Source organism: Gadus macrocephalus, chromosome 20 (assembly GCF_031168955.1).
Source record: "Gadus macrocephalus chromosome 20, ASM3116895v1".
NCBI lineage: Eukaryota > Metazoa > Chordata > Actinopteri > Gadiformes > Gadidae > Gadus > Gadus macrocephalus.
Window position 1 is genome coordinate 23,260,384 of NC_082401.1, and position 26,323 is coordinate 23,286,706.

The following is a 26,323-nucleotide window of genomic DNA, read 5'->3' on the forward strand; positions in this document are numbered from 1 at the left end:
GCATTTGGTATTCAACGCCGGTTGTCTTGAGTGCCATCACGCCGATCCCATTGCCCCCCTTTACCCGGCCAAGACACAACATCCAGATAAGGAAAGGCCGTAGGGGTTGAGTGGGAGGCTGTTTCAGTGGCCTTGTTTAAAACAAGCTCATCCTCGTTTACGGCTGAACCAAGCTCCTGAATGGGGAGACGAGATGTCCATGCCTCTGTATGAATCTACTAAAGCATGACCTGTTTTTACAATATTGCGCATTCCAGACGTTGGCGGAAAAGCTAAAATGTTCTAGATGCCTACCGCTTTCTCAAGATGTCTACTGCCCCAGTCTGTTCTGAAAGTACGAGTTCTCAAGACCCCCAGGCTGCTCCGTTCTCTCTTGTCTGAGGTCAAATCATGCGGATGGTGATTATTAATGAAGGTCAACCATCACGCTCACCCATCCCAGTGAGTCTAGCCTGCGTTACAGATTCCTCATCACAGAAGTCAGACGGGAGTGGGGACCCCCCTCCCCCAACTTCACAAACGACACAATGCAGGACCCTCCCCCACGCTTCCTATCCAAAGTGAGGCCAACATGCTTCGACCCAGATATTCTCCTAGCAGCTGCCACCCATGCATGGGATTCTCTGCTCGTGTGCTTATTCAAGCATGTTATTAACATAAATGTGTTCTAGATTCCAAAACCTGTGGTTAAATATGGTCAAATCTCCCCCGGACGGATGTGTAATTTTGTTTGTGTGGGACAGTTTCCTTCCCTTTATTAATGTGTTTTAGTCATTTATTTTACATATGTATTGAGTCAATATGAGGATGTGTCCTAATGTGTCAAAATACTTTCTTAAAATCATTGCAAAGACGTATATGTTGCTATGTAAATGAGGTATTTCGATAACGGATAAGGAAAAGATTATGCTCCTGCTGAAGAATCCGATCAGATCTGGGGAATGCCGCTCAGTGGGTTATCTTCTGAATACATGTGCATTGCTTTGACCCGGTTTTAGTTTCTCCGATGGGTGGCAGCAACGCGAAGCTTGTTCATCGATGCAGCGGGCACCACACACTCTTTCAATTCTGCATCTGAGAGGAGGAGAGGAACATGCACTTCCTGTGCAATGTGTGCTCAATTGAGTTCACTCCACTTCTTTCGTAGCGTGGAAATAGTTTTTTCCGGTTCTGCGTAGAGGGGGAAGTGGTACTGGTGTATGGTTTGGAAAAACGAAGAGCTACTTTGCAACCGCCATAAATGTGGATTGTTTACATCAGTCGGAAGAGCCGTTCCTCCTTCCCCGCCTCCCTCCGAGCTCAGCCCAGTTATCAGCGGCTCCCTCCAGCTTCCCATCGCCGTAGATAGCGTTAGTGGAGCGGGCTATGGCCCTACTGCTCTCCCGGCCTTTATGAGCTGCCCATAGAGAGGCGTGTGACACAAGTTGCCTGATCTACACGCCTGAAACACCGTAAGAGTATCATACAGGAAATCAGGCATCGAATCGCAGCCTTGCACACTACATGGTCTTGTGATCTTGAAGAGTGGATGTGCAGTCCAAGCTGACCGAGACATGGCTGTCCTCAAACTCGCCGACCAGGTAGACCTGCTAGCTTTAGCCTAGCTTTGCACTAGACATAGCCAACAAGCTACACTGTATGTGTTATTAACGCGTGTGATGTGTGATAATATGATCGCAACACACTTTTACATTTAACATGATCGAATACGTATACGACTCTACAGTATCTATTAATATTAATAGCTGTGTAATAAATATGACAACCGTTGTCGCAAATCTGTGATCACCAGTGGGCAACCCATAGATGTAGCGCTGCGTCGGTGATGCGTTTTGGGGTCCATCTCCGCTGTTTCATCATTGTAATCAGGGCGCATAACAAGAACACTTCCTGCCTGCAAAATAATCTCCAGAATCCCCAACAGCACAATTCTACAACGTAGCTCTGTAGCCAATTTACAATGCTGTGTGTGTGTGTGTGTGTGTGTGTGTGTGTGTGTGTGTGTGTGTGTGTGTGTGTGTGTGTGTGTGTGTGTGTGTGTGTGTGTGTGTGTGTGTGTTGGAGCTATGTAAATGATTCCCAGACGCCTCTATGGTTACATTATGAGGGATCTGGTGTTGATTTACTACAGCCAAATACCATTTTATAATGCTGGATGTTCAACGTGTTCTGTCATTATAATTCAGTCTAGGAATGCCTTCATTGTTATAGTCATCGAATCAGATAATAACGTTAAACAGTTAGGACTATAACGTTATTTGATGATGACAGCCCGATGGTCTCCAAGAGCTCATGGGCCAGGAAGATGTGGAACTTCCTGTTATTTCTAGACAAGATGTAGGCTGCTAGATGTATATCTCAGCACCACGGGGTGCAGTGTATGGCCTACTCCGAAGAAAGCAGAACACATGATTATGTGTGCAGTATGCTTTCACCCACATGACAATCATACCTAAATATGGAGTCATCGGTGAGATGGTTGGGTGAGGGAGGTTTCACATTTGACATTTGACAGTGACAGAAGGGGTTAGCTAGACAGTCTTCAATCATGTGTTTGTTTCACAAGTACACAAAAATGTCCAGCTACTAAACTCTAAGTAGTTTTAATTTGGTGCTTTACACACATTTGTTCAGTGACTCAAAGAGAGTAGAACAATAATCTATTATAGTGCACATATAATGTCTTAACTCTTTATATTCTAACATAGGCTTTTATTTAACGTAAATCAATGCCTTTTGTTTCTTTGTAAAACCTACTTACTTTGAGTTACTTTGTTTACTGTTTCTGTTGCTACCCATTCAAATGTAGGATTTTTTAAAAACAATATTGTTGCCAGTGTAAGATGTGCTGCCTACTGAATGGGGGTTCATCTTAAACATGCCATCACAAGAGCGGTTTGGATATAAAATTCTACACTTTTCCAATCAATTGAACAATAGTGATTGAATGCTCTCTGAATGATGGCTATCAGTATTGGGGGTGGCTCCTAAACAGATTGAGGAGCTCTAACTGTTTTTCACCTCACATTGAATAACCATGAGTCAGTAGCACACAGTGGATCTCAATATGATTATTTGGGAAGATACAGCAACTAGTGACAGAAATTGTGTTTTCTAAGGACAATGAGTCATTATTGAGGTTAAGCGACAAATAAATGATTTACTGGTTTGATCTCTGGAGCAGAAGGTCTGCCTTATTTGTATGGAGCCAATGAGCTTGTGTGTGTGTGGTGTTTCATCCCTGACAAAATGTGTGTGTGCGTGTGCGTTCGTTCATGCTGCAACAATGAGCTCCTGTGTTTGAGAAGTCTTTAGATAGCTTGTAAGTGTGCTGGTGATGTGGGTTTAAGGGAATGTTCTCATTAGGACCACTGCACCCCGGCCTCTCCAACACCAACACCTCAAATTCATCCACTCCCGGCGGGTCTTCAGTTCTCCAGCCCTCATCCCAAATGTCTCCCTAGAACCTGGGGGTTGTTTTCAGAGAGCAGCCCTGCGCTCCCTATCAAGTCCCGTGATGCACCACCTCGACACTGCAACCTAATCCTGACTATCCCTCCAGTAGAACAGAGCACAAGGAGGACAGGAACACAGTTGCATAGGTCCAGTGATTCTCTGTAATACCCACATTGGGCTATTTCTGGTCCCTGCGTTCCGTGAGCAACGTTAATATCCAGTTAAAATGTGTGGCTGTGAGAGCAGGTTGGGGAGGGGGACTGAAGCACAACATATGATCATATATAGATGGGGAGCAAGCGGAGATGGTCCAGGCTACGTGAAACATTTTGTCTTCCTATTGCAGTACATTTGATAAACTTAATAACACAGTCTTGACATGGTATGAACATTCAAATGAGTCAAATGAGGAAGAGGTTTTTTTTGAGGCCGGTTTTTTTTCAAATAGGAGTGAAACATTTACGCTTTGGTTCCGCTCTCTCTCTCTCGCTCTCTTTCTCTGGCTCTTCTGAGAAGAGACTGTGCAACAGGAAGTGTGGCTAGATGTGACTGAAACACACAGGAAGCAGAACTGAGCCTACTTCTTCAGAAACTGATTTATCAGCACCGAATCCAAATGGTTATCTTTGTTTGCTGCACCTCTATTCTTATGGTTGAAACCCATTGATCCAGATGTCATTAGGGAAAGAGTATCACACAGTTGGTTTACACAGAGCGGAATACCCACATATTTTAGTTAATTCTGTCTTGACTGTTTTAATTCACCTCGGGCGGTGCTATAGCTGTATAAATGTGTGGCCTACCTTTTTGAGTAGAGAGACAAGGGCGTCTCCCCATATGTTAGACGGTGGATGTCGAAGGCATTTCGAGTCCACATACCTCCCACTGGGCTTTCTCAGTGAGCTGACCTTTTACAGGGAATGCTGAATGACACAGATAGCGTGGAAACATGTTTGTTTATCTACCGCCTCTATTTACCTTAGATGTTGGGTCTGGGTTGAGGAAGATATGGGCCTCTGTAGAGGCATGACCTCTGCTTAGTAAATGGATCATTTGGCTCCTCCCTTTCAATGCTGCTTTTGTTTAAGGGATCAGCTATAACATTTTGTGCTAGAAATAAGTTCAGTTGTAGTTCTGCTATTGTTCTCATTCTTCTATAACAAGTGGCAAGGACAATGTTGTTATCATGACAACATTTTGTAGCTCCTCTATGTTTATCAACACTTACTCTTTGTATTGCTTGCCTTTCTGTCTGTTTTGTGCGAATGACAAAGCATCGTTGAAACTGTGACGGTGGATTTCAAATCCTCATAGCGATGCATTTTCTTTTCCCGATTGCCGAGGCCGCAGTCTAACAAACGCCAGTGGGTGGTACTATGCGGTACGGCTGAATGATTAGCAAAAGGCTGCGATTTATTTTACTGTTACTGACTGGAGATCAGTAAGATTCATATTTCTTTTTCTTTTACAATTCAATGGTTAAATAAAGATTTTATAATATCAATTCATCTCAACACATAGGTCTGGCCTATAGGAGCAGTTTACATGTTGACTGCTTCCAATGTTGTGTTGGTCATACTATAGAATGATTTATTGCTTGTTTAGTGAATAATTCAGAACATAAGGAACTTTAAAAAGAAAAATCGTATTCTGAATCGCAATATTGGTCGAAACAATCGCAATTACACTATTTCCCCAAATCGTTCAGCCCTACTATGCGGTACAATGCTGTAGTTCTATTGTAGACGTGATCACCACCTCATATGTAGCGTCAAGATTTAGCCTTAATACGTTCATTACCTCAGAGTGGGCGGTTAGCTCTCCCCTAGCCTCGTTGAACCTGTACACCAGGGATGAGCAACCTGCGGCCCGAGGTCCGCACACGGCCCGCTTCATCACTCAGTGAGGCCCGCACATAATAAAAAATTAATAAATAAAATTATCGAGTTACAGAAAATTTGGTCAAGAAAGATGAGAAGCAGAGTATCTGTTCATAGAATTCAAAGGCAAACCCATACCTAGTTTGCTTAGAAACGATATCAGTCATGAAAGATTTCCACTTTCGCCACTACAACTACTACAACATGAATGAATATCATGCTTGTTGGGTTTGAGTTCATTGAGTTGTTGCACTTAATGTTGGGCCACTGCTTTTCAGTTTTGTGACATCATTGAATGATGATGTATGTGAGCCCTTTGCACTGATCAAAATACTAACCATTCATGTGGCTCTCTGAGCATGGAAGACATGAAATTAATGTATGTTGGTTCAATTAACATACCGTACATAGGTTATGATTCTGGACGATTTTTTAGGTAGTGGCCATTCCCAAAATGCACCAGAATACAGGAAATGATATCTACCAAATTCAAAATTGTGTAGCTTCTCTGAGCTTACGTTTAGTTGAAGTGCGCAGTCATATAGCCCTCTCATGGTTATGATGAAAAATGTGGCCCTCTTTATCATGAAAGTTGCCCATCCCTGCTGTACACAAAGAAACACTGTTGTTCAAAGATATTTCTCATCTGAGCTTGGCGTTTCATTATTTTTTCTAATCCGCCCATCCAGCCTCCGCTCATCCAGGCTATCTTCAATGGAGATCCCGAGGAGATCCGAACCCTCATCTACAAGTCTGAAGACATCAATGCTCTGGTGAGACCCCAACGCCTTTAGTACACCCTCGCTTTCCAATGTACAAGACTCTGAATTGGAAATGTTGTCTTTGACTTATTGGCTTTATTGGGTAAAGGACACTGCTAGGTTTGTTGTAGCTGCTGGATGGGAGCGTCAGAGATCAGCTCTTTGACTCCGGCTCCCCGGCCCTTCACTTCCTGTGTGAAGCGGCCATGGAGGGGTCGCGGCGGGGGTCACGGTTCCGGGCCTACGTTATTGGCCCAAGTCCAGGGCTGCTGTTTATTTATTTTGACACACACACACACACACACACACACACACACACACACACACACACACACACACACACACACACACACACACACACACACACACACACACACACACACACACACACACACACACACACAGGAAGTCAGAGGGGGGCGGCCATCCTTGTGGCCTGTGTTTATTCTCCTGGGACTGGGCTCTGGCCATCGTAGTACAATGAGGAGCTTGTCAATGTCCATTTTGAATGGCTGTTGGTTGAGAGAGCTATTTTTGGCTTGTCCTATCAGATGGACATTGAGGGGGGGGGGGGGTGCACTGTGTGTGTGTGTGTGTGTGTGTGTTTGCGTGAAATATATATATATATATATTTTTTTTTTTTAATTGTACAAGATAAGATTAAAAAGAGAGAAACAAATAATGAAATAGTTAAACCAAAGAAGAATATATGTACAGTATATGTACATATGTGAAATCCATTTTGTTTCTCCATTGAAGCCATTGCCGCTGCTTCCCATCCCTCGACGAACATCTGCTTTAAATGTTCCATTAGACCCGCCCTCCCTCGCCTACAAACCCAAACCGGAAGCATCTCCTCTCAGCCGTCCCCTCGCGAGATGAGAATGCCTGGGCTGGAGGTCACTGTGTCCAATGCAGAGAATAAAGCATGTACACAGTAGGAATAGGGGCCTCTCGCTTCAATGTTTTTTATGTTTAAATCCTGTGTGTCTTACAACCGTTTCTTACTATAGCAACAAAAAAACTAAAAACGATAAAATTCGGCATTCATCCCAAGGAAGAGAAGGTTGCCGAACCATCCAGACAGGAGGCCTGACAGATCTGCCCGCACAGCCCCCATGCAGCGCTTATGAATAATAGACCCTGACTAATGGACTGTTGTTTCCCTCTGCCAGGATGCCGAGAAGCGTACGCCGCTGCACGCCGCAGCCTTCCTTGGCGATGCCGAGATCACAGAGCTCCTCATCCTCTCTGGTACACTAAGAATACAGCCGTCGTCTGTCCGTCCCTTCTCTCCTTCTGTCTCTCTCTCGTCTCTCTTTTCTAAGTGTTTCTGTTTCATGTGCACGGCCCCTTGCCTGCTCCTGAATCCAGAACATGGTTGTCGCTTCCTCCATGTTTATTATTTCCTTGTTTTATATCACCAGATGTCTCTCTCTGCAGTCCTCTATCTGTGATAAGATTGTCTTTTTCAATTCATTGAGCACAGATTTACTCTGGCTGTGGATCCCACCGCTTGTGTCTGGTACTTCACACGATTGTGGTTCCATGTGTTCTTCATCCCTCTCCTCTTCCTCGCCAGGGGCCCGGGTCAACGCCAAAGACAACATGTGGCTCACTCCCCTCCACCGCGCTGTGGCCTCTCGTAGTGAGGTAGACACACACACACACACACACACACACACACACACACACACACACACACACACACACACACACACACACACACACACACACACACACACACACACACACACACACACACACACACACACACACACACACACACAAACGGTCCACGCACATACACACACACACACACACACAAACGGTCCACGCACAAACACACACATACACACAGCCACACAAATGGAGCACGCACACATGTGACCGCATATACACTCAGACATAGACAGACCACACACAAATGGCACACTCCAAATACACACACACAGTTGATCAGAATGTTTAAGTGTGACTCATGTAGTTTGTATGGCTTTGAATCATAGTTGGAGCAGACTCACCTTAATGATGTTTCCTGGAATCACACAGAACAAAGAATCGTCAGAACTGTATGACTGATCGTAAACTATAAATAAATCTAACTGCATGGATGGAGTCATCTCTGGCTAGAATGTTAACCAAACAAACATTACAACCACAACAATACCAACACACACACACACACACACACACACACACACACACACACGCACACACACAGCATGTGATCCTCTCTCTCGCCTTCTGTTTGTCTCACTCACCCTCTCCCTCACCCCTTGTCCCCCCCCCCCTCGGTCCCCTCCCCCTCTAGGAGGCGGTGCGCGTGCTCATCCGCCACTCTGCGGACGTGAACGCGCGCGACAAGAACTGGCAGACGCCGCTGCACGTGGCGGCGGCCAACAACGCGCTGCGCTGCGCCGAGGTCATCGTGCCCCTGCTGAGCAGCGTCAACGTGTCGGACCGCGGCGGGCGCACGGCGCTGCACCACGCCGCCCTCAACGGCCACACCGAGGTACGGGCCGAGTCCCCGCTCCGCTGGAAGCACTTCCCGCACGCTCAGCGTTCTCCCAGTCGGCTTCCTGCTTGGGACCTTTGTTTTCGCCGTGTTCGACTTCCTCCTTGTTGTCAGCATTGTTGTTTTTTTAAATCCCTCTCATACTGATGGATTGACGGTGTGTGTGTTTGTGTGTGTGTGTGTGTGTCTGTGCTTGTCTTAGTGTGGGCACATACATGATTTCTGTGCACGGTTATCCTCCTTTGATTCTGTCCCCAAGCCTGTTTAGAAAGTGGCACGTCTACCTAGATTTGGAAGGTTTGAATAAATCCTTTCAATCCTATAAATAAGATGTGCTTCCGCCCCCACCACACGCCTACACTTTGAGTGACACAAGCGAAATATTCCCATTCATATAAATGTACATGGGGATGGAGACAAACGCACTGCAAACAAAACAAACCGATTCATTCCTGACTCATCCCTCTCCCCTCGTCGTCTGTGCTATGTGTCAGATGGTGAACCTGCTCATCGCCAAAGGAGCCAACATTAATGCCTTCGATAAGAAGGACGGTCGGGCACTGCACTGGGCCGCTTTCATGGGTAAGAAGAGATTGAAACTGTATTCGTCCCATCCGCTCATGGCGCGCTCCTTTCCAGGAAGGGCGGCTTTTATGCACAATCGATCGCTGGCCGAGTCATCTAATAGGCCAGATTCAGCCTGTTATTTCAAAACAACTGTGACTCACCCAGCGCCTCCATCTCATGTTGCCTCGGTAGGAGGAGGGGTGTCAGAAAGAGCTGAGTGAGCACAACGTGATATTCAATTCATTTGGAGTAAGGTGTAAAGATGAATGGGACAGACTGGAAATGCCTGTTTCTGTCCGATGAACAATTTGAAAAACGCATGCTATTTCCATGAAGATATGTCTGTGTGTGTGAGAGTGAGCAGCTTCGAGTGGCTTGGCTCGAGGCTGGATGTAAAACTGGCTCTCCATAAAGTGAGAGAATTTGTGCAGGACTTTCTTTAAAACAGTGTAAAGATGGCTATGTCATCAAGTTCTTGAGTACTGTGGTTTATTTCCGACTTGCATTCCAAAGTTTCCAAATTAAGTTTGAAACACAATCTGCCATCCACCATCTCGTCTCGCATTACCTGCTTGCCCTTCAGGATGCTACAAGCAGGGCATATTGTTGTCAGTTCATAGACGTTCTGCAGAAACAGCCAGCCCTAATGCCGTGGCATTATCTTCAGGGCCTGTTGGTTGTTGGTTGTCATGCTGTCTCCAGTTAGGTTATTACGTTAAATAAGTGTGTGTGTGTGTGTGTGTGTGGGACTTCATCAGGCCACCTTGACGTGGTGTGTCTGCTGGTGAGTCAGGGGGCAGAGGTGGGCTGCAAGGACAAGCGGGGCTACACCCCTCTGCACACAGCTGCCTCCAGCGGCCAGATCGCTGTGGTCCGACACCTGCTCAACCTCGCCGTAGAGGTAGGACACACACACACACACACACACACACACACACACACACACACACACACACACACACACACACACACACACACACACACACACACACACACACACACACACAGAGACACACACAGACACACACACACAGACACACACACACTTGTACACAATTCTGTACCCTTGACTTGAAATAAAATAATTCTACTACATTGTTACTCGTTTGGTACGGTTGTTTCAGCCGGTTATCCATCCTCAACTTTCCAAATAAGAAACACAATTAAACAGAAAAACATTTTTGTTTTACTTCTATGATATCCATGCAAACCATCTCGCCAAAAGGCATCTCAGAAAACATTCTGGGTTTATTTTGCACAATGCCTATTTTTTGTTTGCCGTCTAAAACGAACGTCGCCCGCAGATAGACGAGTCCAACGCATTCGGGAACACGGCGCTGCACGTGGCGTGCTTCAACGGACAGGACGCCGTCGTCAGCGAGCTCATCGACTACGGCGCCAACGTGGGCCAGTCCAACAACAAGGGCTTCACGCCGCTGCACTTCGCTGCCGCCTCCACGCACGGCGCCCTCTGCCTGGAGTTCCTGGTCAACAACGGGGCCGACGTCAATGTCCAGGTACTGAGCTCGTGGATCGAGTGTTACTGGTTCTGCTCTTAATCACAGTGACAGGCTCAAAAGGCCTCACCGGAAGGACACATTTTATAGCAGACCTGTACCCCTCACTCCTCCTTAATTATCAAGTAATAGGGATCCCTTCTTCCTCAGAGTTTCTGTCAGGAGTCCTTGTGTTTGTGTGTGCGTGTGTGTGTGCGTGCGTGCGTGCGTGAGTGCGTGCGTGCTACTGTTTCAATTTCAACTGTCTCAATACCCATCAATGACACGCTTTGTTGTTTGTCATCAAATGATTAATGAATCTAATGATAGTTATTGTAGATAAGTTACAGGATCGGATTTTTCCATTTTACATATGTTTGCTTACCTCAATGCATGCAGGCGTAAAGGTAAAACGCTAGCTCTTGACTAAATAATGTAAATGGTTAGAGTGTATAATAATATATTTCTATACAAAATATCAAATTTGAAGCAGTGTTCCTTAACAATGCTTTCCATATGGACAGTATTGATAGGCCTTACATACCCTGCACTATTGTTGTGCCCCTTTTTTAATGCTCTAATGCATCTGCACACTTTGAGACTTTGTATTGATTCAAGAGGGGAAGTGGCGGCTGGAAACATGGTGGAATGTTAAGAGCTCCTAAATTGAGGCCACGAGTTTCTTCCTTTTGAGTCATGTTGTGGCTGCTTTGTGTCGACGTCATCCATGTGTGTGACGCATCAATGTCATCCCTTTAAGTCGGAACGTTCCCTCTTTTGTTTCCTCTGACAGAGTCGGGATGGGAAGAGCCCTCTGCACATGACGGCCGTGCACGGGCGTTTCACACGCTCCCAGACCCTCATCCAGAATGGTGACTTGTCTTTATTCAATAAAATAAAGAAGCTATTAAAAATACAATTCAGATTATATATTAAGTACAATACCAATCTAATAATGACCAAAAAAATAATATATATATATATATATATCTATAGATACTTTTTGGAGGCTGTCCTGGTTGCAATGTTCTTAATTGTTGTGAGTCTTTCCGGGCCTCTAACCTCCCTGGGGTTTCTTCCACTCCAGGCGGGGAAATCGACTGCGTGGACAAGGACGGCAACACCCCTCTGCACATCGCCGCCCGCTACGGTCATGAGCTGCTCATCAACACGCTGATTACCAGTGGAGCCGACTGCACGCGGTGGGCGATGGGTTTCCCTCCTCCAAACACGCATTTTAAAATCCTGTCCCTCCAACGCTCTCTCATTGATGACCTTTCCTCTCCGTCCGATATGTGTGCAGGCGGGGGGTCCATGGAATGTTCCCCCTCCACATGGCGGCCCTGAACGCCCACTCGGACTGCTGTCGGAAGCTGCTGTCCTCAGGTACCAAAGAAACTACATTACCCATGAACCCTTGCCCCGTGGACCCTGACAGGAAATATTCCACAAACGTTGAACTTTTTTTCTTCGTTAAAGAAGCATAACGCAGGGCTCATTCCTCAACGCCACGACCCGGGTTTGATTCCTGCCCGTGGTTCTTTGCTGTAGGTCCTCCCCTCCCTCTTTCCCCCTGTCTAAATCTTCATGAGAGAAGCAAAAAAAATGCAAAAAATAATCATAACGCAAAAAACATAACATAAGGTGTTTCATAATGATGGGAACGGTCAGGAATCTTGCGTCGCTGTCCAACCGATGGTCATGTGATTGTTGTAGTACGAATGTGTGAGACGTACAGGATACTGAGTTTCAACGAGGGCTCTCTGGCAAATATGAGAGTAATTTCCTCACTGCAGAGCATGGAAACTGGACCCCTCGTGGTTTGGTCTCCTCTCTGCGGTTGATTCCTGGACAAGCGCAGGCATTCAGCCCGGGCCAGATTGGAGTCACACTCCTCCAGAGCAGTACAAAGCCCCAGTGAGGTGGGGGGGGGGTTACTTATCACTTATGTGCTCCGTGTCCTCCCCACACGCAATCCTGTCCTCTTCATCCCAATTCCCAATTTGACAAGGAAATCCGATGTTTATACCATTGGGGGGGCATCCAAAGAGATTTCACTGATCCCTGCCTGTTGTTTGATACAGGAGGTGGCTTGAATTGTAGAAACGCGCACATCCAAGCTAGTAGTGCAGGTGTGTCGGGAGTGTGATATACATGGATGTAAGAATCAGAGAAATCTCCCTCAATCAAGACCAATAGAAGTGCTACTTAAGCTTCTGAGTGCGAGGATCTTCATCAATTATTCTACAGGTGGTGGCCCAAGTGAAACATGTATAAATGATCTTAGACCGGTCAGGAATGGGAGCCGGTCACATGTATTGATCCACAGGACGATGTGCAGACCTCTCTCCTTGCTGAAATAAACAACGACGTGACTAAGTTTCCTAGTGCTTTGAATGTTGCAGCCGTCTGTACGCCTCTCCCGCCTCCCGCTCAACTCCGTCAACGCGGTGTCTGCCTGTCCCTCAGCCACTGGTTCTCTGTATCTTGTTGTCGGGTTATCGTGTGTCAATACCCGTTGCTCAGGGCTTGTGCTCTCTCTCTGTCTGGGACTCTGAGCTCCCCTGATGGGTAGTACACACTGCTCTCCTGTGCACGCTCTCACCTAACATGGTCATGTTGTGTTAAACCCCCCCCCCCCAACCATGCTATCACTTGTCTTTCTACCATCCTCTCTCTCTCTCTCGCTCTCTCCCTTCTCTCTCCCTCTCCATCCCCCCCTTCTTTCTCTCACCCCCTCTATCTCTCTTTTTCATTCCCCCCCTTCCCTCTCTCCCCCTTCCCTCTTTCCTCCTCTCTCCCCCTTCTCACTCTCCCCCTTTTCGTCTCTTTCACTCTCTTTCACTCACTCACCAGCTGTGTGTGTGCGTGTCTCTCTATTCTCTGTGACTGTATAGTGTCAACCCTGCTTTTCTTCTTCATCTGTTTTATTTTCGTGTCTGTAGTGTGTATGTTCTTTTGGGGTGGGTCGATTGGGGGGGAGGGGTTTCGTAGTGCTGCCCTCTGCAGGTCGGAGGTCAGGGTTGATGTTGATCGCCTTATTCTTGTCTGCAGGCTTCGAGATAGACACCCCCGACAGCCTCGGGAGGACCTGCCTGCACGCCGCCGCCGCGGGAGGGTGTGTACACCACACACACACACACACACACACACACACACACACACACACACACACACACACACACACACACACACACACACACACAGAGACTCCCATGCTAGTGTATTAGCATCCTGTTGAGGAATGAATTACAAAGAGTGCATCAATGTCAGGCTGGGAGGGAGCTGCTCCTGTTTGGCTGCCATTTACCTCTCTGGGTAGGATGTGTGAATCATGTCAGCTGTGTGTGAGTCCTCTCTGACCTTCTCTCTGTGCGTGTTCCCCCGTGCAGCAATGTGGAGTGTGTGAAGCTGGTGCTGAGCAGCGGGGGGGACCACAACCGCAGGGACAAGTGTGGCAGGTTGGTGCTCTTTCTGTCATGGGTTTGAATCCCCATAGATGTATGTCTTTTACTGGTTACCGTCATTAAACAGAAGAAATGGCTTCCTCAATCATTTTATTTTAATTGTGTCACGAAACACAGAAAATACAATGGTTACGATGCATAGACCATCATATCTGACTACTTGACTTTGGGTTTCTTGGGCTCCAATGTTTTTCTTCTTAATTGTCTGTTTTAAATTGTTATATTTTATTCTTCATTGAGATACAGTAACCAAAAAGGCTAGTTGTTGGTATTGACAATAACAGTCTGGTGTCACTTTATTGGAATGCAAACATGCTATTGGAGGTCTGCATGTCCACATGCAAAAAAATAATGTTGATGCATAAGAAGCATATGAATGCATCTTGAATGAAAATAAAGTGTATTAGACTATACCAGATGGTGTGTGTGTGTGTGTGTGTGTGTGTGTGTGTGTGTGTGTGTGTGTGTGTGTGTGTGTGTGTGTGTGTGTGTGTGTGTGTGTGTGCAAGAGTATGTGTCGTGCTTACGCGTGACATTGAGCATGTATGCAAATATGCTTGAAATCTGAATTCTGCTCTGCCCTCCCTAACCCATATCTGTCTCTCCCCCTATCCCATCTCTCTCTCCCTCTCCCTCCCCCTCTCTCTCTCTCCCCTCCCCTCTCCCTCTCTCTCTCCCTCTCCCCCCCTCTCTCTCCCTCTCCCTCCCCCTCTCTCTCTCTCCCCTCCCCTCTCCCTCTCCCTCTCCCTCTCCCTCCCCCTCTCTCTCTCTCCCCTCCCCTCTCCCTCTCCCTCTCTCTCTCCCTCCCCCTCTCCATCTCTCTCTCCCTCTCCCTCCCCCTCTCTCTCTCTCCCCTCCCCTCTCCCTCTCCATCTCTCTCTCCCTCTCCCTCCCCCTCCCCCTCTCCCCCCCTCTCTCTCTCTCCCCTCCCCTCTCCCTCTCTCTCTCCCTCTCCCTCCCCCTCTCCCTCTCCCTCCCCCTCTCTCTCTCTCTCCCCCCCTCTCTCTCTCTCCCCCCCTCTCTCTCTCTCCCTCTCCCTCCCCCTCCCCCTCTCCCCCCCTCTCTCTCTCTCCCCTCCCCTCTCCCTCTCTCTCTCCCTCTCCCTCCCCCTCTCTCCCTCTCCCTCCCCCCTCTCTCTCTCTCCCCCCTCTCTCTCTCTCCCCCCCTCTCCCTCTCCCAGAACATCCCTCCACTACGCGGCAGCCAGCCGGCACTACCAATGCCTGGAGACCCTGGTGGCGTGCGGGATCTGCATCAACGCCACCGACCAATGGGGGCGCTCGGCCTTGCACTACGCCGCGGCGTCCGACCTGGACAGGAGGTGAGCGGGAGAAGCACTCGCACACACACACAGCTTTGACCGTGCTTAGAGGAATACATTGCAGATTGTCAACCAAATTTATATCACAAAAATGTCGGTAGTATACGCAAATTAAAGATGTTTACATATCTCAACAGTCTGCAGCCGGATCCCCCCCGTTCATTTAACGTAAAAATTCTAAAACAGTGCCCATTCTAACCACATTGTAATGATACAAAGCTGGTGGAAAATCCGCAAGTTGGTCCTGTTACTGCACCAGAAATGGGCAACAAACAAACCTAATAAGGAGCATTCAGACTGCACTGGAAAGAGTGAGGGACTTTTATCTATTTTTTTGTGTCAAACATAAAATCAAACTGTTCGACCACATGTTCTGACTTGACACGTGACTTAGCAGGGTAAGCGGGGTATAAATATAAAAGCCTCCCTATTTATCCTGACTTCAGAGACCTGACGTCCAGTTAGAATATGTATGTCCTCGCTATTTGACTTATGTGCTTCATTGCCTGGCCTCTTGTCTAACCTCCCTCCCTCTGTCCGTCTCACCTTCCATCCCTCTGCTTCTCCCGCTCCTCTCCAGACGACGGCAGAACCTGGAGCCGGAGAGCGATGGCGTCCAGGCGGAGAGGGAGAAGGAGGCGGCGCAGTGAGTCTCGTGTCCTTTAAGATACCACCATCGTGCCTCACTTCATTAGACTCTGCTGTCCATTGTCTGTTGAGCTGATTTCCCATGGCTGCCCCAGCCTGCGTGATTCTCTATAATTCAGAGTTGGGCTGGGGTTTTAGTTCTTGCTGTGCACTGCCCGCGCCACACTGCCCCCCACAGTATGGTCGGAGAACATGCACTCTTAACCTGTGTGGAGTCGTTCAATACAATTTTGGGGTAACAAGGTTCAGTACAGAACATGTCTGGGGGACGGTTGCTATGGAGATAGCTATACAGAGTAGCATGTGCATGAGCTAGAACAGCAAATGCTCATACATTTTTGCTGTTAGGGTAATGTGCGTATGTCCAGAGCAGTGTAGGCAGTAGGAGAAATGTTGGCAACCAAACAAGGTCTTTTTTAAATAGACAACTACCTTTTATGTTTTTATTTACTCTTGTGGCGAGAATTGTGCAGGTTTTTCAGTGTGTGTGTGTGTGTGTGGGCTGCCTGCTCTTTGTGGTATTAATATTGGTGTGTCTTTGTGTGGTGCGCCCTACTGTTTGTTGTGCTCACATGTGTTGTGGGGTGTTGTGTGCAGATGTTTAGAGTTCCTGTTGCAGAGTGGAGCGACAGCCAGCCTCAAAGACAAGCAGGGCTACAGCGCTGTGCACTATGCCGCTGCATACGGACACAGACACTGTCTGGAGCTGGTCAGTCACACACATGACACACACATGCACACACATGCACAGGCAAGCGTGCAAACACATACACACACGCAGATAACACACAAACAAAACAAGCCCACGCACACAAACGCACCCAAGCATACACACACACAGTTTACACACACACAAACACACTCACAAAACACACACAAAACACGCACAGTGTTTCCTCTAAACTGTGTGCATGTGCAATCGCACACTAAACCAAGTGTCCCTTGCGCAGCAAATATCCGCAGCGTCCAAAAAAATACGCTGACCTTTTCCCCATTTGTTCTTCCTCTCAGAGTTAAGGTGGAACACATGGGTTGAACTGGAGATCAAATAACCTAATAACTGTTTATTTGATACTATTTTGTAACGTAGCCTCACCATCCAACTGAAGTCTATTCAGTGAGGGACAGATGACGAATTAACTATCGATAAAGCCATGTGCCCAACACTGTCCAGGCGATAATATGATGCGGTCAGGTTTGTTTAGTTAGACAGTCAATGAACGTCATTCGCTGTTCTTTCTGTCACCACGTCAGATGTTGCTCACAGGGCTCCACGTCATTCTCAGGTGGTTTGTGTGTTTGCTCAGACTGTTGAAAATATTAAAGGAAACATTTACTCACACACACACACACACACACACACACACACACATATACACAAATACACACACACACACACACACACACACACACACACACACACACACACACACACACACACACACACACACACACACACACACACACACACACACACACACACACACACACACACAAGCATACACAAACACACACCTTGTTGCACTGACACACAGCAAACACCACGTGATGATGTTCTATGCGCCTACTGAGGGCCATGTGGCAGGAAATTTATTCATTATGGGATATCTCCAGGCAATTTATTCAACACATGGAAATGACATTGCAGGGTGTTGTTGTCCGTTTCCATGGGTTTTGAGGGAAACAGAATGAAATACTTAACATTTATAATATAAATGGTTAAACAACCAAAATATAGCACATTCATAACAGATGATTAGGTCTTAACACATTCTTCGGCCTGCCATATGAATTCAATCTAAAATGTTTATTGAGGATTTAGTCAGATACGTGGTGAAGCTTTCAAGTTTGTGTTTCTTTTTTTTTGGTACTCCTATTTTGAAGTTGCTGGATAGGGGCGAGAGCCACCAAGAAGAGCCAGATTCCCCCAGTGCCAGGAGCCCTCTGCACCTTGCTGTAAGTCACACACACACACACACACACACACACACACACACACACACACACACACACACACACACACACACACACACACACACACACACACACACACACACACACACACACACACACACACACACACACGTTTTGTTTGTGTTTTATCGGCGTGTGTGTGTGTGTCTTTGCATGCGTGCCCGTGCATCTGGGTGTGTGCGTGCATGTGTGTGTCATGTGCAACAAACTACTAAAAGTTAAACTGCCTGTGACCAACCTCAGGAGCCTTGAGTTTTTTCTAATTTATCGTTTGAATGAAAACGAGTCCAGCAAGACAAGCGTGCCGATCCGCGCTTTCTTTAATTCCTCTATTTCAAGTCATCCCGCCAGTGATAGGAACCGGTCTTAACATACCTCTTTATCGCACGCACACCGCTTCCTCCTTTCTCCTGTTTCATCAGCCCATGATGCTTCCTCTCTCTCTATCCATGCTGTGCTCTGAACCTTCCGACAGAAGCGATGCAATCACACTTAACCCTTTCCTAGCAGCATTATTCTCCATGTATTTCTGTTTTGGACCATTATGTTGATGCCGGTGCTAGGGACAATAATCCCAATGAAACTGTTAAATCCTGATTGCTAGACGTCTGAAGTACAGGAGCTAATCAGTGTTTTAAACAGGACTGTGCCTCCCTGTGTCTTTCTGTCGTTTCTGCTCCCAGATGGGTTCTCTCAGCTGTCATGCTCTATAGCTCATTTATGTATGTGAGTGTCTACTCCGGTGGGGTTATAAGTGTATCGACCCCCCCCCCCCCCTGTTTCCAGGCCTACCACGGCCATGCCCAGGCGCTGGAGGTCCTGCTGCAGGGGGCGCGGGAGGTGGACCAGGGCGACGAGGCCGGCCGGACGCCCCTGGCGCTGGCCTCGCTCCGGGGACACACGGACTGCGTCCACACGCTGCTCAGCCAGGGGGCGTCGCCGCACGCCGTGGACACCCAGTACGGCCGTTCGGCCGTCCACCTGGCCGGTAGGGCTCACTTGTTGTGATTTATATTTACATTGACGGGTGTAAGGCTCTCTCTCGTACGCCGGTTTCCAATCGTTGTTGCTTTCGTTCTGTGTTTGTTTTTTTCCTCTATAAAGTTTTCATTCTAATGATCCTCCCACGACTCCTATATTGCTCACACAAGCTTTCCTCCGGGGTTTCTTTTTCTCTGGTAGTGATGAATGGTCACACCACGTGCGTGCGCCTCCTGCTGGACGACCCCGACAGTGCGGACCTGGTGGACGCCGCTGACTCCCAGGGCCAGTGAGTCTTCCTCCTCCTGCCACACTGTCTCCTCCTCCTCCTCCTCATGCTGCTCAACCCTCCTCAGCCGCCAACTCCTACTCTCTCTCTCTCTCTCTCTCTCTCTCTCTCTCTCTCTCTCTCTCTCTCTCTCTCTCTCTCTCTCTCTCTCTCTCTCTCTCTCCAGGAGTCCTCTGATGCTGGCCGTGGCCGGGGGTCACGTGGACGCGGTGTCTCTGCTGCTGGAGAGAGAGGCCAACGCCAACATGGCCGACAACCATGGCCTCACGGCCCTGCACCTCGGGGTAAACACTTGTGTGCGCATGTGTTGTGTCCGAAAAAGTCGATCAACCTGATCCCATTTCTTTTAAGTCAATCCCCCAGTATGTCGGGCCACTTCCTGTGAAGCCTGTCTAGTCAGCAGTCAATCAAAACCCCTAAATAAGAAGATAACGGCAACATGAGCAGTCAATCATTAGAACAGAGCCTTATAGTGCAGTGCTTGTGGTGCCCTGTCACACCGCTCCCATTCCAACTCTTCTCCTTTTACCCTCCCTTGCTCCCCCCCCCCCCCCCCTCAGCTGCTGTGCGGTCAGGAGGAGTGCATCCAGTGTCTGCTGGAGCAGGAGGCCTCCGTGTTGCTAGGCGACGCGCGCGGCCGCACAGCCATCCACCTGGCGGCGGCCCGGGGCCACGCCTCCTGGCTGAGCGAGCTGCTGGGCATCGCGTGCTCGGACCCCCCCTCCCTGCCCCCGCTGCAGGACCGGTCGGGCTACACGCCCCTGCACTGGGCCTGCTACTACGGTACGCCCCCCCCCCCCCCCCCCCCCCCTAACCCTAACCCTAACCCTAACCCTAACCCTAACCCTAACCCTAACCCCCCCCCCGGAGGCTTTATTAACTGACTCTGAGACGTACATTAATATCGTTCGCCTCAGAGCTTAGCAATTGCCTTAGTCGTATTTTGAGGTTCATGGTGTATTTAGCAGTCCAAATAGCAGCGTATTTAGCAGTAACCTAAGTCAAATGGATGACTGAGGTAGATAGAGATTATGGAATGTAAAAAGCACTCTGGCTGTTTTAAATTCCATATTGGCTCTGGCTTAGGATAGAGCCAATGAGGCACAGTGAATCAGCAGCGAGTTAGTTTAGATATCCCAATTTGGCCAAAATACGACAAAGGATATCGTGCTATGAGTCTAACGATATCTTTTTTGACATTTTCTTGACACGGTATTGTGATATATTAACTACACTTTTAGATCCGATTGTCTATCACTTTCACTTCAGAGGGGCATGATAGACTAGCATCTTCTAATTATCCTTGTGACATCCATGTTGTTTTTATCCTTAAAACGCGGGTTCCTCTGTCCCCCGTGCAGGTCATGAGGGCTGCGTGGAGGTCCTGCTGGAGCAGAAAGGGTGCCGCTGCATCGACGGGAACCCCTTCACCCCCCTGCATTGCGCTGTGTACGTGGTCCCTCTACCTTACATCTCAAAGACGTTAACGCCGCACATGCTGCTGTTTGAAAAGCGTTTTAGCAGTATGGCTCCCTGAGCGAAGTGACTGGTCCATCGGACCGGTCCGACAGTCTGACCTATCAGCGCTCAGCAGAGGTAACCAGCAGAAGGCTGAGAGTCGGCAGCAGGGGGGGATCACACCGAATCATTGTTACTTTGTGTGCTCAGGGTGAACGACCACGAGCCCTGTGCCTCCCTGCTGCTGGAGGCCATGGGGTCGGACATCACCAGCTGTAAAGACGCCAAGGACAGGTACGCTAGCACCACACAGGATCCAGGAAGTATACTGGTGATGCGCTGCTATTTAAATCTCCTCCTCCCTCCACCTTCTCCCTCTCTTTCCCTCCGGCAGAACCCCCCTCCATGCAGCGGCCTTCTCGGGTCACGTGGACTGTGTCCAGCTGCTCCTCTCCCATGATGCACCAGTCGATGCCGTCGACCAATCGGGCCGCACGGCCCTGATGATGGCGGCGGAGAAGGGCAGAGTCGGCGTGCTTGGTAAAGACTGGAATGATGCATTGTTTGCTCTGCCGATTACCTCGCCAGAGCCCATGTGTCTTTGTTTGTCTTTTTGATGATGTGGCCATGTATGTATAGTTTATTCTTGTCATGGCTCTGATTAACTTATTTTGCTCATCTCCAGAGGTGCTGTTGACCAGCACTGAGGCCAACCTGAGTCTGACGGATAAAGACAGCAACACGGCCCTTCACCTGGCCTGCAGTAACGTAAGTTTCCACTAGGCGGGGATCCACTCAAGCCTGTATTAATTCCAACAGTGAGGTGAAACGGCTCCCCCTGCTGGTTGTATTCTCACAGTCGCTATGGTTTTTACCCATAGCGACGCTAAGTGAAAATAACAAAATAGGCTGTATCGCCGTAAGAAAGGGTAAGGGTTAGGTAAGGGACGATTTCCCTAACACCCTCTCGTACTTTTTTGCCAGTTGCTCATAGCTTATTCCTTTATCCATCTGAAATGGGTCACCAGTGTCATAGTTCCTTAGGGAATTGAACTACCTTTTTTTTCTTTTCAAATGGTCAATGGAATATTCAATGTGTAACCGTTACTGTTTCATGTACCTGCCCCTCTCTCTGTACAGGGAAAGCAGGACTGCGTCTTGTTGATCCTGGAGAAACTGTCCAACGCAGCTCTCATCAACGCCACGAATGCAGCGCTGCAAACGTGAGTGTCTTAGATGTTTTATTGTGCAGAGTAAAAGGATGTGGCTATATTTTTAACACAATTTGAGAATGAGCCTTTGGATTTACAGTCATTCACTTGGGTGTCCCAACAGGTTGTGTCACTGCAATGAGTCAATATATGTTAATACATTGCAAATATGCCCTAAATAGTAGCAAATAGGCCCTAAAGTAATCCTGTTTGCCTTGAACTCTGGTGAGATACTGAACCTGTACCCGCTTCGTAAACACACAATGTCCAAGATTTGCAATTTCAAACTATCTCCAGTCTAACAAAAAAAGGGAAAACAGCCTCCTCCTCCCTCACCCTACACCCTGCCCACCCTCAACCAGTGCTGCTGTCTGAGTCAGCCTAACCTACGTCCCTGTAGCCGTGAAGCTAGCTACATGACAGAATGGGTTTCAGGGCACATCTCAAACCGAAACAATTAGCGTATCGTAGCCTTTAGCGACATTCACTGAAGTCACTGTGGATGAATGACTAATAGCCAGAGGGGAGCATCTGGTCGGGGTGGAGGCCAACGAGAGGAGGCTGAGCATCAAGTGGAGCTCCTTGTGTGTGTGTGTGTGTGTGTGTGTATGTGTATGTGTATGTGTATGTGTGTGTGTGTGTGTGTGTGTGTGTGTGTGTGTGTGTGTGTGTGTGTGTGTGTGTGTGTGTGTGTGTGTGTGTGTGTGTGTGTGTGTGTGTGTGTGTTGAGCTTCAATCAGGTTGAGCTCCTCCTAACGTGTGTGTGTGAACCTCCATGTGGTCTCTCTGACAGACCCCTGCACCTGGCTGCCCGCAGCGGGCTGAAGCAGGCGGTGCAGGAGCTGCTGACACGGGGCGCCAGCGTCCAGACGGTGGACGAGAATGGTAGGTCACGTGACCCCGGTCGGTAGATTCTGCCGCGCGGTGAAGGTCGGTCGTCACTCTGTGGTGACGGACTATTACGATGAAAGAACTTTTATTGTGGAAAGCGAGTGGAGCAACGTAAAGCTGCTGTGATGTTCTGTGTGCGCCGCGGGCCCTGTCTTGTTGCCTGTTTTACCTGCGCTCCAGTGCTAGTTGCATATTCTGTATAGCATATCATGTGCTTAGCAGCGTTGTAAGCATTAGCATCTGCAGTCGTTTTATGCTCCTCTGTATGGCGCTTGCCTGCTTCATATTAATAGAATGCTGCTTCATCCCCTGTTTGTCCCCCCCCCCCTCCTTATATTCTTTCTGCATCTTTCTCCCCCCACCCCTGTCTGTCTCCCTCTTTTGCTGTCTGTCTCCCTCCCCTTTGCTGTCTGTCCCTCTTTCTGTCTGTCGCTCTCTCTCTGTCTGTCTGTGCCTCTCTCTCCCCAGGTCTGACCCCCGCTCTGGCTTGCGCTCCCAGCCGGGAGGTTGCCGACTGTCTGGCTCTCATTCTGGCTACCATGATGCCTTTCTGCTCCCCTTGCAGCTCCGGAGCTCCTTCCCCAGGCTCTCTCCTGAGGCAGCTGCCCCCCCAGCACGCGGGCAAGGCCCCTGCGGGGGGCCCCTCTGGGGCCGCCGTCACCGCGGGCCCCCGGGCCCCCCGCAGCCCCAGGAACCCCTCGGGGCCATCCAGTGAGGGGACCACCGAGAACGACTCGGAAGACTCCGAGACCTTTTGACACCCCCTGTCCCAAAAGGACCGCTTCGATCCCTCCCTTTACCCCGCCCTGCCACCCGACCGCCTCCCCGTCTCGTCCCCCGTCTTGTGTGTCCCGGAGCACACCAGCCTGCACTCTCGGCCCTCCTACCTCAAAGGGTTCACCTAACTCTAGACACAGCCGCACCGCCAGCGTTTCCTCTCTGCGTACCACATGCAAGTCCCCGCACAGCGAGGGCCGTCCCAGGCGCTGCACGTCCCCCGTAACGGTTCAGCACTCGAAGGACCGCGCTCCACACGCACCCTACAGGGACACGGTCAGCCCGTCGCGGCTCCCCCTGGAGCCGTCGGTGCCACGTCCGGCAGCGCGCCGTCGACTCGTCATTTGGATGGGAAACGCTGGCGTGATAATGAATGGAAGGCCCTCCCGAAGTCCTCCGTAGTTTGGCTGTGTCCAAACGAAAAGATAACTAGGTTCAACGCCCGACGGCGAAAGGCTCGCGCAAACTCCCCCGTTTCACCGAAGAATGATGTTGTGTGTAAGGAAATTAGATAACTCACGGCAAGTAACGCGGCACTGGCGGGGACGTGACGCAGCATCTTCAGTGGAGCCGTTGAGTAAGAGACAACAGCCTCCATGCGTGTTCTCCACCAGCTGACATCCATCAGGGTCGGTGCGCTAAAGCCCCAGAGGGGATGGTCTACGGCCGGACGCGGGATGCTCACATCACAACCTTTTGATTACGTCAGAGCTCATTTTGATTTGAAGCCCCTCCTGTGATGGGTTGAGGTGGGGGTGGGGGTGGAGCGGGTGGTGTTGCATGCTCGTGTGGTTGCTCTTGTTCTTGTTCTTCTCTCCCACGGTGCCTGAAATCCAAACTGACCGTGGTACTTCAGTCCTCACGAGACCTGCCTCAGACACCCGTCTGTCCGTAGAGAAACTAAGCAAAGTAAAAAGAAGCCATTTTGTAACAAGCTGCAAACCGAAAAAGACGTGTAACTTCCACCTTTGTGTGTGTGTGTGTGTGTGTGTGTGTGTGTGTGTGTGTGTCTGTAAGTGTGTGTCTGTGTGGTGGGTGTTAGGTTGATGATTTAAACTTCGACTTGTATGCAGAATTATTTAATTAATGCTTGAGGCTCCTTGCAATTGACAAAGAGGTACGTAGAGTTTGAAAACCTGTCAATGGAAATGTTAACCCAAAACAAGCACAAATGATATTTAGAGGTTTTTGGGCGGCTTTAGGCCCAGATGTGAGGAGTTTGGTCCTTATGTTGTTTTTATGTCCTTTTTTAAAAGCAAGTGTCCATACTGGGACATGTGGGCTGTTGGCTCTGTAACAGAAACCAGGGTATGCCATGTATTGATAAACACAAGGGTTTGCGGGGACATTTTTTGCAGTGTTAACGGGGGGATGTTTATCTTAATGTGCACAGCCAAATCTGTACACTTTTTTTTTTTATATATATATATATATGTGTATATATATATATATATATATATATATATATAGAAAGCTCTTGGGACCTCGATCTGATTCTGCATTGTTGATTGTCCCACACTGAACTTCCTCCTCGTCCCACTGCTTCAGTATATCTTAGGTGGCCATCATCAGCCATTGTTCCATTTTCTTATGTACATTTTTAGCTGAGAATTCCTTCTTAAACAAAAGCTATTTTGGGTCCATTTTAGCAATTCCCCAAAACAATTGTTCAGCTGAATATTTATTGACGAATACACCAATGGTACAAACACTGCCAGCACTTACTTGGTCAATATATAGCACAGGACCCCCCCCCCATCACTTTTCCCTCCCCTGTCTTACCTTTGGTCTACCAGCTATGTGCCAGTGTGTTGCACCTGTCCAGTGCCTTGTGTGTCTCTGTTCTTATTTTGTAGAATGTCCACCGGGGCCGAATGCTGATGTCATTTTCTGAATGGGATGCTTTTTCATACGTGAGAGGTTACTTTCAGTTGCAAAGGGTCAAGGGCAAGAGGTGGTCATCCCTCATCGCGGGACCGCTCTGCACATCTACAAGGCTTTGATGAGGTGTGTGTGTGTGTGTGTGTGTGTGTGTGTGTGTGTGTGTGTGTGTGTGTGTGTGTGTGTGTGTGTGTGTGTGTGTGTGTGTGTGTGTGTGTGTGTGTGTGTGTGAATATGCAGAGAATAATTAGTTATTTTATTTCTTTTGTATATTGCGTCGTGCACGGATCTCCATCGGTGAAAGAAAATGGGACGACTTTATTCCCAGACCCCAATCCTCCACACAATATAAATTCAGAAAGCGAGAGAGATGATACAAGTGTGTAATTCAGCATCAGCCTGCCTCCCCTCAGCAGGGGGGGGGTCTTAAGTCTGCCTCCACAGGGAACACGCAACACAAGATCACCGGTCCTCCGCCACTGTTGGACTGAGAACCGAATGGTCTGTCACATCTAGAGGATGGGCTTCACCGGTCACGACAATCACCGTCTTGAGTGGTCGTGGGTGTGTTTGTGTGAGTGTGTGTCCGATGTTTTGCTTTGTTTTCTCTACACAAGTTCCTATTGCAGTAAGATTGCTGATGCAGGATTGCGATTCCTGATGCAGTGAGAATGCTGTTTGTCAGCTACCCTTTGTTTTATATGAAGTGTACAAAAATAAAAAAAATGAGAGGTTTGTTTTAACTTA

The 26,323-nt window shown here is 48.4% G+C and overlaps 1 protein-coding gene across 2 annotated transcripts; it reads left to right on the top strand.

The window, feature by feature from the left end:
* Nucleotides 1–1,014: 1,014 nt before the first annotated feature.
* Nucleotides 1,015–26,323, top strand: ankrd44 (ankyrin repeat domain 44). Of its 2 annotated transcripts, none has more exons than XM_060039223.1 (28): nucleotides 1,015–1,580; nucleotides 6,026–6,109; nucleotides 7,273–7,351; nucleotides 7,680–7,750; nucleotides 8,412–8,612; nucleotides 9,110–9,197; nucleotides 9,941–10,083; nucleotides 10,487–10,699; nucleotides 11,472–11,550; nucleotides 11,766–11,880; nucleotides 11,982–12,064; nucleotides 13,733–13,796; nucleotides 14,071–14,139; nucleotides 15,326–15,466; nucleotides 16,047–16,112; nucleotides 16,712–16,823; nucleotides 17,999–18,070; nucleotides 18,875–19,076; nucleotides 19,271–19,358; nucleotides 19,525–19,642; nucleotides 19,919–20,141; nucleotides 20,720–20,807; nucleotides 21,027–21,110; nucleotides 21,211–21,356; nucleotides 21,502–21,584; nucleotides 21,957–22,039; nucleotides 22,821–22,912; nucleotides 23,387–26,323. In XM_060039223.1, the coding sequence occupies exons 1-28, from the start codon at nucleotides 1,554–1,556 to the stop codon at nucleotides 23,674–23,676; spliced, it is 3,204 nt and encodes a 1,067-aa protein (XP_059895206.1). In that variant the 5' UTR covers nucleotides 1,015–1,553; the 3' UTR covers nucleotides 23,677–26,323. The 2 variants fall into 2 exon arrangements, with proteins under 2 accessions (XP_059895206.1, XP_059895207.1); XM_060039224.1 differs by having other exon boundaries at nucleotides 1,018–1,580; nucleotides 23,484–23,661.

Excerpts from the sequence above, each read along its gene's own strand:
- ankrd44 (XM_060039223.1), top strand. The coding sequence starts at position 1,554 with ATGGCTGTCCTCAAACTCGCCGACCAG. Across the intron at positions 18,071-18,874 it reads GGAGCCCTCTGCACCTTGCT|GCCTACCACGGCCATGCCCA; the intron begins GTAAGTCACACA and ends CCCTGTTTCCAG. Across the intron at positions 20,808-21,026 it reads ACCCCCCTGCATTGCGCTGT|GGTGAACGACCACGAGCCCT; the intron begins GTACGTGGTCCC and ends TTGTGTGCTCAG.